This window comes from Arvicola amphibius, chromosome 9 (genome assembly GCF_903992535.2).
Source record: "Arvicola amphibius chromosome 9, mArvAmp1.2, whole genome shotgun sequence".
Lineage (NCBI taxonomy): Eukaryota > Metazoa > Chordata > Mammalia > Rodentia > Cricetidae > Arvicola > Arvicola amphibius.
Window position 1 is genome coordinate 118876936 of NC_052055.2, and position 16483 is coordinate 118893418.

Genomic DNA, 16483 nt, shown 5'->3' on the forward strand with positions numbered 1-16483 from the left:
TGGGCTGTCCATTTGTTCTCTTAGGCTCATTTATAAGATGTGAACCAGATGAGTTCAGCAATCTCCACAGCTCCTCAAATTAGATCTCGTGGAAGGAGTGAATGGGTTTTCAAAGCTCTGAGGGACAGTGCAATATAACCTGTGAATGAAGGGGTGTGCCTTTACAGTGTGTGTGTGTGTGTGTGTGTGTGTGTGTGTGTGTGTGTATGTGTGTGTGTGTGCAAGTATATGGAGCTCAGAGGTCAGTCTCCAAAGCCATCCTTAGGAACGCTCTTCACCTCTTTAAGACAGCATTTGTCACTGTCCTGGAACTCACTGTGTAGGCTAGGCTGGCTGGCCTAGGAGCTGGCTGGCCAGCGAACCCTGGGGAGCAACCTCTCTCTGTGTGTCTAGCATGGGGAATATGAGGGTATGCCATCATATCCAACTTTTTCATGTAGGTTCTGAGGATCAAACTTGTGCTTGCACAGCAAACCCTTGGCTGACTGTGCCATCTCCTCAGCTCAGTTTTAATTTTGTAAGTGATGCTCTTGGTATTTGTAGTGTTCATTGATTTTCCACTCCCTAAAGTCTCCCCTCCCTATGTTTTATTGCTTCCATCACCAACCATCCGTTACTAGATCAGATTGCTGCACTTTTGGTCCCTAGCTGTGTGACCCTGGATAAAATCACTGACATCTCTGTGGTTTGAATGAGAATGCCCCCCACCCTGGGATCATATATTTGAATATTTGGTCCCCAGTTAGTGGAATTGTCTGGGAAGGATTAGGAGGTGTGGCCTTGATGGAGGAGGTGTGTCACTGGGGGAGGAAATTGAGGTTTAAAAAACTTAAGTCAGGCCCAGGATCCTTCTGCTTCCTGCCTGTGGATCAGATGGAAGCTCTTAACTACCATTCCAGTCCATGCCTGCCTGTCTATCAGCATGCTCCCTGCCATGATGTTCATGAACTAACCCTCTGAAACTATAAACAAGCCCTCAAGTAAATGTTCCTTTTATTAATTGCCTTGGTTACATATCTTCATAGCAATAGAACAGTAACTAAGACAATCTCTGTGTTCCCGGAAGGGCAGAGTATGGAAGTTGCCGGTACTGATGTCAAAAGATGCATGGCAGGGGCTCAGTGTGTACAGCTATGATCATTATTATCACTGTTACTCTCTGGTAGGAACGCTCTTAAACATACCAGCAAGTCTGGCCTGGAAAATTCCACAGGATGATAAGGGCGGATCGTTTTCAAAGTCTTTGATGCCACTGCTCCTCCTGGGCAGGCTGCGGGGGAAGTTCAGGTCTGGCCTGTAGTATTTTCCTAAGGAAGAAACAAGTAGAAGACATCTGGGACCATTGAGTGAGATCCATTTGTCTCTCAAGACCCCCAAGCCGAGATCCACATGGGAAGGTTATTGTCTAAGCCTTGCCAGTGTTGTTTCTAGAATCTTTTCTGTGATGTGAACTCAACTCATGGAGCAAATATTGCTTTTCAGGCCTGTGACATATTCTCAAATGCAGAGCACATAGGTTCGAGCCCAGGGACCAGGAGCCCACTTTGTCCTCTCAGCACTTATCACTCACACACGGGGAGGAAACGCGTCTCTCCAGGACAGGCTTCTGAGTGGGTATCGGTTAACTGTGCAGTGTGAAGCCTCTGGTGTGTATTGCTGCTGCTAGGACAGTACACACTTGGCTGGAGGTGCCCCATCTTGGGAACTCTTCACTCAGGTGTTTGAATGCAGGGCCAGAATATGGGCTGCATGACACCCTGGTCTCCTTGAATTTGACAGTGATCTTTAAAATCTGTCAACCTGTTGGAAATTCTGACCTTTAGCTCTAAGCTGTGGGACCAGAAACAAATGGTTTAACCTCTCTCATCAGAGAAAGGGGGAAGCCAGAATTGTCACATGTCACTGAACTGATGCCAAGGGCCTGGCTCAAACACGTGACCAATGTGTATGTGGGTGGGTTTTCATATGCATACAAGCGACACCAAATTCTTGGGGCACTGCCATTTCCCACAGCAGCTCTGCCACGGTGGCTCTACAGGACAGACTGTTGGGATTTAGGGTTCCTCAAGGACACATAGGCTGTCTAGAGTCATCTGGGCTCAACCTACCATCGGTGGTGGTGCACTGCTGTAGCCACGACTTCCCAAAGACCTGGTCCACTCTCTCCCCATGGCGTATCACCAGCACCCCTCTCCTCATGATGGTAGCCTGGGGTGCAAACAATGGGACACAGAGTCGTTAGTCAGACTCCCTCTACAGTATCCACCAGTCGTTGCCTAGAGACAGAGTCTCTCACAAGATGTTCGGCAGCTAGAGTCAGGCCGCCAGCCTTCACAGTGATGAGGTTGGGGGATTGCTTCCATTTCTCCCTAAGTTTAATTTCCTGGGTATCATGACATCATAAAGGAGATGAAAAGAGGACTCACCCCATCACAGACATGTACTTTTCAACTTTTTTGTCTCTTCCAAGTATCTATCTATCTATCTATCTATCTATCTATCTATCTATCTATCTATCTATCTATCTATCTATCTTCTTCCTTTATTCCTCCCTCCTTCTTTCTTCTCTCCCTTCCTACCTCTTTCTCTTCCTCTCTTCCTTTTCCCTCTTTCTTTTCTTGCTATTTCCTCTCTTCCCCCCCCCCCCTCTCCCCTCTCCCCTCTCATATATTAATCTATTGATAGTTTCCTCATTTACTGCTGCTCTTCCCCCTCTGAGGAGCATTCCAGGACTACCTATGTTTGAATCCATCCCAGGACAGCTTTCTCGTAGTGCCCAGGTGTGTGTTTTGCCTCTGAGCGCTCAGGCAAGAAGCCTTGCTCTTCTTCCTCATTGCTTTCCTCTAGCTGGCCAGTTTCTGCCTGCCCAAGTGGTCTTAGTGAGTAGGACAGCCATCCTGAAGTGCACCTGAGGTGGGCTGAGGACCCCGCAGGTACCAAAATTCAGAGATGCTCAAGTCCGTTGTATAAAATGACATGATATTTGCACCGAACATAGACACATCCCCCGTGTGTTCTAGCTCATCTGCAGGCAACTTAAACACCTAATGCCATTTAATGCTCTGTGAACAATAGCTACACTGTATTGTTAGAGAACAATGGCAGGGAAAGTCTGTATGTGTTCAGTACTGGTGTAACCACTGTCTGTCTTCCTTCCTCCCTCCCTCTCTTCCTCCTACCTCCCTTCCTTCCTCTCTCCCTTCCTTCCTCTCTCCCTTCCTCCCTCCTTCCCTCCCTCCCTCCCTCCCTCCCTTCCTCCTTCCCTCTTTCCTTCCTTTCTTCCTTCCTTGTTTTTCTTTTGAGACATGTTCTGACACTGTAGCCCAGGCTGCCCTGGAATGTTCTATGTACCCCAGGATGGTCTCAGACTCACAGCTATCCTCCTGCCTCTACCTCTCAAGTACTGGGATTATATATATGTCACAACAGTTAGTTTGGATCTTGAATGCTACTCAAAGGCTTGCATGTAGAAGGCTTGCTTACCAGCCTATGGTACCACCAAGACAGGGACCTTTAAGAAGCAGGGCACTGGACTTGAGACTTTGAAGAGCTATCGGGACCCAGGCCTTTCCTCTCTTTGCTTTCTAGCCTCTATCAGATAACCAAGTCCCTCCTACTGTCTGCATCCATCGTGGTAAGTTGTACTACCACAGGCCCAAAGCAACAGGACCCAATGAGGATGGACTGAAGACTCTGAGACCATAACAAACAAACCGAGACAAACCTTTCATTTTGTGAAGCTGGCCATTTTAGGTATTCTGTTGCAATACTGGGAAGCTGATGAAGACAAGAGGCAGTCTTCTATAATGTTTTCCACCCTCACTTGGTTGAATCAATGGGGTACAGAGGCCATATTTTATTTCGTTTGAATTCTTTGCCTGGCACTGTCTATGCCTTCCTTTCTGGGTTGTCCTTTGCACTACACAGTCACAGGGCACAGGTCTACTGCGCTCTTGGGGAGTCCTGTGCTTTGCAGAGTAGCCTGAGGGGCCTTAGCCGTGGGTATCATTCTTCAGGAGGGGCTCCTATGTGTGTGGGTCCATCCTCACTTGGGAGAAAAGCCAAACTCTGGCAGTTATGTCTACCAGGATGCTAAACCAGCAAGCACAGTTTAATGACAAAAACAGAACAACAAACAAACAAACAAGCAAAACCCCAGGGTCCTGTTACCTGCAGAGCCTGTATGCTGCTAATGTTCCCTGACATTGTCGGAGGGTGGAAATCCCCATTTCTTCTGCTGCTGGCGTCACCGTCCTTCCTGGAGTTCAGGTCCATGGCTAGACTAAACGTGTATGTCCTTTGGGGGAAGAGGAGAGACAGTTAATAGAGACATAACATGTCGTCACCATGGTATCTGATCATGGATGTTCCTGGGAATATCTGCATCAACCTCTACAGTGAGGATCAAGACCATGAAATAAAGTCAAGTCTGCAGAGTGCTTAGGACACGTGAAGCCTGTGGTTGGCACATCGCTCTAGCGCCACCACGATGCCCCAACACCGTGCCCAGGTGTTGTCCAAATGTTATGTTATTGCAGAGATGGCAGTTTCTCCATGTTGGTGAGGCTGACGATGAACTCTTGGCTGAAGGACAGCCTTGTGCCTCAACCTTCCAAGTAGCTGGGACTGCAGATCTGCGCCACTGTGTCAAACTCTAATGCCTTCAACAGTGCCAAGAAGGCATCTTTTAGATGACGCTAGTGGTGAGGCCAGCGGACCATGAATAAAATAGACCCCACATGTGTAGGGTAGGGGGAGACTCTTACAACAGGATAGATGGAGGTTTCCATGGAAGAGCAGATTCTGTCTCTAGGCTACCTTCAGATTTAAGCTGTAGCCCTTGGGTCTTTTCTGGGCCCCACCTGTTGGGCTGCCCTGAAGACTTCGGATCTGCCAATCAAAACTTTAGCAGATCCCTCTGTCTGCACCCACCCCCATCTCTACATCCTACTGGTTCTGTGTCTCTGGCGAATGTCAATTCTTTTTCTCTTATACACTATCTTCCGGTTTACCATCTGTTCAGGTGGAAGTAGTTGGGATACTGGAATGGTTGCCAGATATCCTCAGAAGCTGTGGGAGCTTAGGGATGCATTCTGTGGGAGTGTGGGGATGCGTTCTGTGGGAGCATGGGGGTGTGTTCTGTGGGAGTGTGAGGCTGCGTTCTGTGGGAGCATGGGGGTATGTTCTGTGGGAGCATGGGGGTATGTTCTGTGGGAGCATGGGGGTATGTTCTGTGGGAGCATGGAGGTATGTTCTGTGGGAGCATGGGGGTATGTTCTGTGGGAGCATGGGGGTGTGTTCTGTGGGAGTGTGAGGCTGCGTTCTGTGGGAGCATGGGGGTGTGTTCTGTGGGAGCATGGGGGTGTGTTCTGTGGGAGCATGGGGGTGTGTTCTGTGGGAGTGTGAGGCTGCGTTCTGTGGGAGCATGGGGGAGTGTTCTGTAGGAGCATGGGGTGCGTTCTGTGGGTAGTAGGCACTGATGGCAGCTGAGGACTTGCCAGGTAACCAGGAAACTGAGACTCATTTAAAGTGCCATGAGGTGGATAGGTATTTTGGAGCTCTTGGGACACGTGGGGCAGGGGAGAGCCAAAGTGAAGTGGAGTGAGAACCCCAAGATATGAAACAGGAAGGGGTGTTGCACTCACAGGGTTCCTTCCTGTCTGGAAGAAACAGGTGGGTGGCGAGAGGGAGGAGGGTGAATGTAGAGCAATGGTCATGTGATTTCTCCTTGGAACAGGAAAAGGAGTATTTTCCTCAGGCAGAAGCCATTTCAGACAAGGAAAAGTTTCTGTAGATGATTCAAAAATAACTCCCAGCCCCAGTGACAGCTAATTGCTAATGCAGTTCTTAGACAGCCTTTCTGGGCTCCTCTGGGTTGCAGATTCTGTGAGAGATCCTGCCTGCCACCCTCCGTGTCTGGGAAACTTTGCCCTCACTTTCTGTCAACCCAGCAGGGCTACGCTCCAATTTCTTTAGGCACAAGGAAGAGTTCGTTACTGGAAACACGGAAAAATTGTTGTAGCACACGGAAAAAGAAGAGGCACCCGCGATCCCGCCAGCCACTGCTTCATCTTCTCCACATCCACCCATGTTTAGACTCCGACCCACTTCTTCAGGAACGGCAGATTGCATAGTTGAGTCACAAAAGGTAGAGTATTATGGGCTGCGATAAGGTAGACGTGGCCTGGCTGAGTGAGCTTCTGGGTATATAGGGGTGGGAACAACTCTCCCAAGCCCCTCAGGGCTGTGGGTGACACAGCAGGTGGGTGGATGGGGATGGAGGTGGGGATGCAAGGGGCAGAACAAGGAAGCAGATGTGCAAGGGCTCAACTTTCTCGAGGGTTTGAGGAGCAGCAGAGGCCAGTGTGGCTGGAGAAGAATGAGCCAAGGGAGGAGAGGCAGCGATCGTGGGTGCGGTACCCAGATACTACAGGTTCGCATGAGGTTTGGGCTCGGAGCGTAAGGCACAGTTAGATTTGGTGACTATGTGAACAGCAACTCTTGATAAACTGGATACAGAGCCTGGACAATGGGCGATGGGGAGAATTCCACACCAGATGTCTCTTCTTCCTCTTCTCTTCCCCCTTTCCCTTCCCCTCCTCCTCCACCATCATCCTCTCCCCCACATCCTCTCTCAGCAGTGTTAGGGACCACACCTGGGCCTCACTCATTAGACAAGGGATTTACCACTGACATGTAGGCAAACTCTGCTCTACGATTTCCAGCTGAGCGATAACAAAGGACGAATTGCTCTTTAATGAGATGGGGTGTCTGTGAAGTCCCCCTTGGCCATAAACTCCTAAGCAGGTTTGTTTTGTGTTCCGTGTTCCTTCTCACTCGTGCCAGGTAATTTCACTGGGGCAGTGACCCAACTACAACCGTTATCTGTAACAGGGAGCCATGGGTAAACATCGTGGTATCAGGATTGCCCATCTCTTTTCTCTTGGACAACGGAGCCACATCCTTGGTACTGAGTGAATTCTGGGGACCTACCTCTCCTCTCCTCGCCTGCCCATTATACCATCCAGCTCTGGGCTCTTGCATGAGCCCCTTCTCCATCCTGTTACTAAACCCTTCTAGAGATTCCAGCAAGCCCTTATCCAGACTCCAGCTCTTCATCTCCCAGATTTATCTCGTCCTTTCTCCCTCTATGTAACAGAGAAGCAGGAATATGCACTTGTGGTCCTAGGACATTAGCTGAGACCTTCCTTTGCACCTGTAGCATACCTGTCAAAGAAGCTGGACCTCACCACTTAGGGCTGGGCACCCTGCATATGTGCTTTAGTGGCCGCTGAGCTTCTAACTCGTGAGTTCAAGAAACTAACCTGTGGGTCACCCACCACTGTCTTCTCCCACCACAATCTTTCCCATCTCTTAACTTACAAAGGCTTACAAACCTTACCCCCTTTCTGAGTTCTTTCCCGCCATAGTAGAATATGCCACACTCAATTTTCAATACTGACCACCCCTTAATATCTCAAATCTCCTACCTCAACCTAACACTTATTCCTGCATAGAAACCTTAGAGGATCGACCACTCCACCCCTCAACATATACAGGAGGACAAACTGTCCCAGGCCACTCATACTTGATACACAGATGGCAGCTCCTTTTTATGTGAAGGGACCTGTAGAGTAGGCTATGCCATAGTGTCAGATACTGGGGTGGTGGAGGCACAGGCACTCCCTGCCCATACCACTAACAGCAAGCTGAATTAATAGACCTTACCCATGCCTTCCAGTTAGCGAAGGGACAATCTTTAAATGTTTACACAGACTCTAAACATGCCTTTCCTATCCTCCTGTCCTACGAAGCTGTCTGGAAGGAGCATGGGCTTCTTACAATAAAAGGAGGATCCATAACTAACTCAGGTTACATTATGGACTTGTTAAAAGCCTCCCATCTTCCAAAAGCTATCAGAATTATTCACTGTCGGTCTCATCAGACTAACAGTTCCATTATTTCCAAGGGAAATAACCGGGCTGACCAAGCAGCTAGAACAGCAGCATTCCAGAGCCCAAACCTACCTCAGTCACCTCAGGGGGTTCATACAGTACAGCTCATATTCTCACAGACACCCACTGGCACCCGGAAAATTCTGTCCTACTTACATTAGCTCTTTCATCCTAATAGCAAAGCTCTCTTTCATTTTGTCAAGGCTCACCTCCAACACACCCCCGAGGACTTAGAGTTCTTAAAAGCTATCCTCTTGTAAAATCTGTCAAAAGTCAGATCCCAAGATCAAATATTGTAGCTTCCCTTTTCCCATCTACGAGGCCAGGGGCTCCCTTCCAGGAACTGACTGGCAGCTTGATTTTACTCATATGCCCACAGTCAGAGAAGTTAAATATCTCCTGGTTTTGGGGACACCATGTCATGGTGGATTGAAGTGTTTCCCACCACTAGCAAGAGAGCTGAGACAGTTTCTGATGTTCTTCTCTGAGAAATTATAACCCTGGTTTGGAATCCCAAACTCTCTTCAGTCGGATAATGGCCCAGAGTTTACCTCCCAGATTTCTCAAACTTTATCTAAGGCTCTTAACCTTCCCTGGCATTTTCATATCCCATATCATCCTCAGTCTTCATGGAAGGCAGGCGAACTAACTGCTCCTTAAAAAATGTTCTTGTTAAGATGTCACAGAAGCTTCACCTTGACTGAATAAAACTTTTGCCTCTGGCCCTTCTTAGGCTTATGGCTCTCCATGAAAGCCCCCTTTCCATCTTGCCTTTTGAACTCATGTATGGGCAGCCGGTTTTAACCCCCGGCCTCTCACCTAAAACCTCTCCCCTTCCTGGTCATCTGCTTACTCTGCTGTTATCCCATCTACTCTCCCTATTATGGGATTTTACCGACTACTCATTACCTCAACCATGTGCCAATTCACGCCCACCGCAGATTAAAATAGGAGATCAGGTATTATTCTCTCCCCCAGACCAACGCCCCTCACCCCTTTCCCCTAAATGGCAGGGCCCCTTTAAAATAATTCTTGTAACTCCTACAACTGCCAAACTCAAGGGACTTTCTCATTGGATTCACCTGTCTCACCTTAAACCTTTTACTCTTCCAGCTCAAGATACACCCTCGTATACGGTAACTCAAACAGGGCCCTGCTCCCTTAAGTTCCAGAGGATACCAAGATCAGCCACTGTTTCTCCAGTTCTAGAATAATAAAAGTTTCATCACCATACTCAATCTTCCTATGCCAAAAACTCCATATACTCTCCCTCTTCCTCTTTCTCCTACCTGCTTTACCAACCTCTCTATATCTCCAATGTCATACTTAAATTTCCAGTTAACTACTCAGTTGTTATTACAGGGACCAACATTAAACATAGAGCTGGAGGTACAAGGACTGCCAAAAGCCCAGGTGGTAAGAAACAATAATGAGTTTGGGGACGTTCACAGCCCCAGACTCCAAAATCTCACAAAACAGACTTTAATGTAACAGGTTTATCACTGACTGCAGCAGTGTCTCCTGGATGTTAAGTTAATACCATGATGCTAAAGAGAACAAGTGCCTTAAAATTTGCTTCAGTAAAACATCAAAGGGTCTAATAATTCCCCTTTCTAATAATTTCCCCTTCTTTTCCTCCCTCCTCCCCAATATCTTCTATTGCAACACTATTACTATTGTAATCATAAGCTTTTAATATGTCTCAAATTTATTTCTTTTCAAACATTTTTTTCATAAGCTCCAGGGAGCCAACTGGACCTATCTAAACGGACCAGACTCATCCAGAATAAATATCATTTAATTCTTCCCTTATCATTCCTGGTCTTGGGAACCCCTGAGAATTCCCTCCTCCATTTCCCCCAAACCCCCCTCTATCTTCTGTCTTGGGACTCTCCTCCCTTAATCACCAGGATCTAAAATTTTTTCCAGACAAAATTTTCTGCTTTTCCAGCATCTTGCAAGGTCCAAGCCAGCCAGCCAGTTCCACAGAGCCCAGAAAAAAACACAAAAGTAATCAGCTACCCCAGGACGTGGTCAAGCATCTCAACTCTCCGATGCCCATGAAATCATCAGGAAGCAGTCACTAGAGACCTTACAATGCTCCATTCCCACCCATTAAAGACTCCAAACTCCCCAAATTTTTGTCCCATTCCCACCCGTTAAAGATCCCAAACTCTCCAAATTTTTATAATAAACAAAAGGGTGGAATGTTATGATTTCAGCCACAATATGGCTGACACTTCTGGGTTCCAGGGCCACACATGCACAGACAAGCCCTCAGGTGTGACCCAAATGTGACATGGTTGTATCACCTACGTATGACACAGCCGCGTGAGCCCTTGCAGGCATGCGTGATCTCTGTCATCTGCGTATGATGTAACCATATCAACCCCCTGTGTGCACTTGCTAGGCAGCCCTTAAAAGCTGGACGCGCCATCTTCTGCCCTCTCTCTCTGCACACCAACTTCACCAGGTCTGTACACCCCCCCGCCCAACCAATAAACTCCTAAGTGGGTTTGCTGCATGTTCCGTGTTTCCTGCTCACTTGCGCCAGGTAATTTCACTGTCTGTCATGCATATGCCTGATATCCATGGAGGCTGAAGAGGGCATCAGATCCCTTGGACCTGGAGTTATAGACAGCTGTGAGCCCTAGAGTGGGTGCCGGGAATTGAACCCAGGTCCTCTGAAAGGGCAGCCAGTGCTCTTCACTGCTAAGCTATCTATCTAGTCTTATCATGTATTTTTTGGTTACCCACACATTATAGTCCTCTGTGCCTGTCCTGTGTCCTGTCCTGTCTTGATTTGTAACCTTTTATGGACTCTTCCAGATGGTCTCAGACTGGAGAGATGGCTCAATCATTAAAGGCTGGGCACGTAGCCCGAAAGACACGGACTTTTCGTCATGCGTTCTCACACTGCAGTCACCAGTGGGTTGAAATGCAGGCGTGAGCGGGTCCCGAAGATGGAGAGTGACACACACTAGAGCCACTGACTGCCCCTCTTCAACAAGCTCGTCACACAGAGCAGGTACAGCGGAAGCATCCCGACACAGGAAGTGCTGGTGGCTTTCTTCTTCCTGAGGGCAAGGCAGGGACACCTGTGTAACTGGGGCTCACGACTCAGACAGTAAAGCCACTGTTATCTCTGAGTGACATCTGTGAACTTTACAGTCAGAGAGGAAGTCTCCGCTTGTCTTTCCATTAAAAAGGCAAGCATTGCTGGGGAAGGGAGAGAGGGCGGGCATGTGACATTTTTGTCATTTTTGTTTTTCTCTTGGACTTAAGAGAGCCACTTAGTGGTTAACTTGTGCTGTAGAAATTGAGGTTTCCATTCCCCTTTGTTCCTAGAAGGGGGTCACCTTGGTGTGAGTCATTTCAAAGACAAAGTCAACCACATTAGTGTCCCAGGGTTACTGTCACACAGATTGGGGCTTCGATTACAGAACAGGTTTTATTTTCTCACTGCCCTGGAGACTGGGATGTCTAAGGTCAAGGGGCTTGTGATTCATCCTGGGGACTCTGTCCTGGGCTTGAAGATAAGATGGCATCTTCCCCCTGTGTCCTCAATGATTGCCCTTCTGAACAAAGTATAAGATTGGGTAAGGGATCACAGTAAGATCTTGTTTTTACCTTAATTTAAAAGTCTGTCTGTCTTTCTTTCTTTCTTTCTTTTTTTTTTTTCTTTCTTTTTTTTTTTTTTTTCTTTCTTTTTTTTTTTTTCTTTTTTTCTTCTTTTTTTTTTTTTTTTTTTTTTTTTTTTTTTCTTTCTTTTTTTTCTTTCTTTCTTTTTTTTTTTCTTCTTTCTTCTTTCTTCTTTCTTCTTTTCTTTCTTTCTTTTTTTTCTTCTTTCTTTTAAAAGCCCCCTGGACTTCAGCATATGCATGTTTGGAGGGCTACCTCTCATTCAGAAATGGTGCTCTTGCTATGTAGGAGTCCTCCTGCCACGAGCTTGCTTCGTGGGGTTTGATATCTTCTGTGATGGGATGCCCTCACATGGTCGGAAGACACTTCAGGTCCTCCTGGGCTCTAGTTATTAGCTCTTGCCTCTGTGATCTCTAGCTAGGCTGTATACACAGCCTGTGAAGACGCCTGAGCTGAGGTAGCTCAGGAGTGTGCCCCTCCTCCGCAGCCACCTTCCATAACAGGTGATACTAAGTAATAGGTGGGCCCTGGGTCAGGACTCCTGGGTCCTCAGAATCCTGTAGCCACCTGAAAGATTACACGGGTGCTGGTGGGTTACAATGTGTTCACATGGCAGCCACCTTCAGGGCTGGGAAGTGTCCTCTGCTCTGGAAGGGCCTCTTTCCACGTGGTTTGCAGATCTTTCCCTGGGCGGTGGCTTACCAGTGATTCTTGCTGTTTGTATCAAGCAAGCCTTGTGTAAGCCCTGTGCCTTGAAAGATACATGTCAATGTCTACACAACAAGCTGTCTGCCACAGGTCAACTATCTGTGCACACAGTTTGCCTGACTGCATTCCCCAGTGATAACACTTTTATGACATATTCAGATATGCCGGAACCTCTGTTGAGACAGGGTCTCATTGTGTAGCCCTGGTTGCCTTGGAACTCGGAAGTCTGCCTGCCTCCTAAGTACTGGGTTAAAGCTGAGCGTCACGATGCCCAATTTTAAACCTCTTTAAATGTTTAAAAGAATGTTTAGCAGCTCTAGAAACCATAGCCAGGGCTGGAGAGATGATTCAGTGGTTAAGAGCTTTGCCTGCTCTTCCAAAGGTCCCGAGTTCAATTCCCAGCAACCACATGTGCTCACAACCATCTGTAATAGATTTGGTGCCTTCTTCTGACCTGCAGGATACATGCAGGCAGAACACTGAATACATAATATAAATAAATCTAAAAAAAAAAGAAAGAAAAGAAACCATAGCCAACCCAGCCTACAGTCACCTCTCAGTCAGCTTGGGGGCTTGATGCTATCCTGTGAGAAAGAGGTGATTCTGATTCGGGGGGACCCCATCAACTACACCATAGCATTCAGCCAGATCTTGCTTTTTCTTGCAATTATTTGGAATATACACTGGTTCCTTATAGAAGCTGGTCTTGCAGGAAGGTCAGAGTCACAAAGTGAGACCCTTCTGCAGGTGACACATGGAAAGGGAAGTGGGACTGTTGCTAGTCACAGCAGCTGCAGAATCCAGACTGTTCCTTGCCTGATGGTTTCTCTGCCACAGTGAGATTTTCCGCCCTAGCAAGGAGAGAAGGATGGGGGGGGGCACTAAAGGACCCCCAGCCTCCTGGAGCCTGATGCCAACATCTCTGGTCCTATGTTTTGCTGTTTCTAAAGCAGCTAATTGATTGCGTGGCACTGTAGGAAGTAAAAGCTTCCTTGAGTTTGTGACATTGGCCTCCCCTTCACCACCCAAGCTGGGAGCTCAGCTTTCACAGGAAGGTGTGTTCAGCTCTCTCTACGGGCCCATGTGACTGTGGCTCATGAACTGACAATTGATATAAAAGCCTTGGAATCATGGCTGAGTTTTCCTTCCCGAGTTTATAGCTGTGCTCCTTAGCTCTTATGAATTAGCATATGAGGCTAAGATGACATGGAATGGCCCATTGCAGAACTGGCTGAATCCATGCATTTTATATCAGAGTATATAACAGATTCATAAATGCATATAAGAATCCATGGTTATCTCAGTTGCTTAGCATACATGAAATCCATGTGATGGCACAGGACTGTAATACCAGTACTCTGGAGATGGAGGCAGGAGGATCAGAATTTCAAGGTCATCCTTGGCTATATAGCAACTTAGTGCGTCCCAGGGCAGCCTGGGTTACATGAGATCCTGCCTGGGTAGCGGTGGTGGGGGACCTACTCTGTTGTCAACTGCATTTGGTGGCCTAAGGGCACAAATGCTGTCCCTGGTTTGTTATGCAACCCAAATGTAAGCTTAATTAACAGGAAGAAACAGTAGCATAGAACTCATCTGATCTCACTTAATACTTTAAAAAGACCTCCATTTAAAAAAATAACAACTTCTTGCCAAGTCATTTTCCCCACGCCTCTGCCAGGCACAGCTACATTTTAAAAATATGCCTTGGTAAAAATGACTAAAATCAATCATTTGCTTCGAATATTCAAAGTACGTGGCTTCTTAACTTATTCTAAACAGAGGTTTTAGCTACCAGAACTTTTACCACACTCTTTATCCGGATTCTAATAGGCACATAAATAAAACATGGTTTTTGTAGGGTTTCCACATTTTTGCCTTGTGAGCCAGCTTTGACAGAAAGAGAGACAGGAAAAAGCTCCCTGGATACAGAGAGGTTAGAAATCTGTCCACAATGTCCAGCAAACATGCAAAATGCACACAGGTACAACATGCTTGTGTGCTTGTAACCACACACACAGGGAAAAAGCAAATAAAAAGTCATGGTTATTACTGGCAGAGTGCACAGTGTGAAGGCCACTGCTACTCCGCCAGGGATGCCCACAGGATTGAGACACAGACATAGGAAGCTGGGGAAAGATCCCCGTGTTGCAGAAAAATGCTTAGCAACATTGTTCGTGGGGAACAGAACTGGGAAAGAATGGAGTTGGTTAAGTAGCTCAGGTTAACTCTAAGCACAGGGTCAAAGCTATCACCAAGTTTCTCCTTTTTGCTCATAGTAAAATGGGAGAGAAGACAGGTGCCGTGGGGGAGGAGCCAATACATTTCCAACACCACCACCACCCTAATGCTGATCACTTTGAAAATCCTTAGATTGACAGATAGTGCTAGCTGCTGAAATAGAGATCGGACAGCCGAGCTAGAAGAAACAAACCATCAAGTGTATGCCGGCTTCTGGGAAATACATTTTACCAACAACCACATGAGCTCAGGGAAGGACCCCGAGCCTCAGCTGAGACCCCAGTGCCAGCCATGCCTGGATTACAGCCCTGTAGGACCCTGAGCAGAGGACCCAGTTAAATCTGTGTCATTTTGTTATAGAACACTAGAAAATTGTGAGCCCTCCTTAGAACACTAGGAGGCCCAGTTCTGACCTCTGTGTGCACTGTCTGGTGCTCATAAAAAGGAAGTATTTCACAGTGCTATCTCAGGAGAGTAATTGAAGCAATCTGATTTCCGGAGGGTTATCAGCAGAAACCATAAATAGATCATACGCCTACCGTGCACCAGTATAATGTGGCCAGTATGGGGACTGTTTTCCTAAGGACAGAACCATCTGGAAGCTCACTGTTTCAGGTGATAACTGACAGAGGGAGGACGTTCTCACCTGTGCTTAACCCAGGTGTCAGCCTCACTGGCTCGCTCCGTGTAGTTCTCTGGCAGGAAGCCCCGGCAGCCAGTCCGATGTGAAATCCCGATGGCCCAGCCCTCACTGGCTTCCTCCTGCTGAGTGGGGTCCACGAAGATGTATTCACCAGGACTGAGGACTAGCTCATCCGCGTTCTGGGGTTTGTACTGGAACAGCACCTTCAGGGTCTAGAAGGGAGGCAGTGGACCCAGGTCTTAGTGAGGGTTTGGCTGGGAAGCAGTAGCAGTAGGAAGCCAGATCACTTTCTGCCTAGCCTTCTGGTTCCTCTGATGGGTCTTATGCCTCCAAAGCCCCAGCGTGTCTTTGCCTATGACACACAGTGTGGAACCAGTGTGGAACAGTGTAGAACAGTGCCAAATGCCAATACAGTTCATTGTCTGTCTTCCGCCTGTCCTTTCATGCACCCATCTGCCTACTCATCTGCCAGCCCACTTGCCCATTCATTTATCTGCCCGCTGATGTGTTTGTTCATCCTTTAGCCCACCAGCCACCCATCCACCCATGCATTCATCTGCCCATCCACTCACATACCCATTTCCCACTCATCCATTCAGCCACCTATCCATCTATCCCTCCATCCACGTTTTCATTCATCAGTCTGTCCATCAATCTGCCCACTCATTTTTCCATTCATTCATCTATTCAGTCAGCCATCTGTCCACTTACCTACTCATCCATCTACCTGCCTACCCATCTGTCATTCATTCATTCACCGCCCACCCACCTATTCTTCCTTCATCCATCCATCTATCTACCCATCCATCCATCCATCCATCCATCCACTTATTCACCTGTCCACCACCCACCTACCCATCTATCCACTCATTCATCTATCTATCTATCTATCTATCTATCTATCTATCTATCTATCTATCTATCTATCTACACACACACACACACACACACACACACACACACATCTGCTTCTCTTATAGGAAAGACCTTACAGCGTGACCAAATGTGTATATCCACCTTCCTTGGTGTGAAGCGATTCACTACCTCTCTCACGACAAGGAATTTGGAGACTCCCTCATACTTATTCCCTGTGTGGCTTACTTTCCTCCTCGACTAATCAGCTCTTAGGAAAGGAAGCCTTGGAATGAAACCCACCAAAATCATCACACAGGGTGAATGAATAAGCAAGATGGGATTGACCCATCTTGACAATGGGCCTTTCTAAAACCACGGAAGAGCTTTCTTTGTCTTTTCAAATGACTCATCTAGAAAGGAATGCTACTTCTAAACTGCACAC

General features: G+C 47.3%; 1 protein-coding gene across 1 annotated transcript in view; it reads right to left on the reverse strand.

Annotated features, from left to right (window-relative positions):
* Ubash3a (ubiquitin associated and SH3 domain containing A) overlaps positions 1 to 16483 on the reverse strand; it is a 29314-nt gene that overhangs the window by 3367 nt on the left and 9464 nt on the right. Inside the window, exons 6-9 of the mRNA XM_038343457.1 lie at positions 15190 to 15398; positions 4171 to 4297; positions 2109 to 2208; positions 1185 to 1307 (exon numbers count right to left, since the gene is read on the reverse strand). Coding sequence (XP_038199385.1) covers positions 1185 to 1307; positions 2109 to 2208; positions 4171 to 4297; positions 15190 to 15398 — 559 coding nt within the window. The remainder of the gene's footprint in view (positions 1 to 1184; positions 1308 to 2108; positions 2209 to 4170; positions 4298 to 15189; positions 15399 to 16483) is intronic.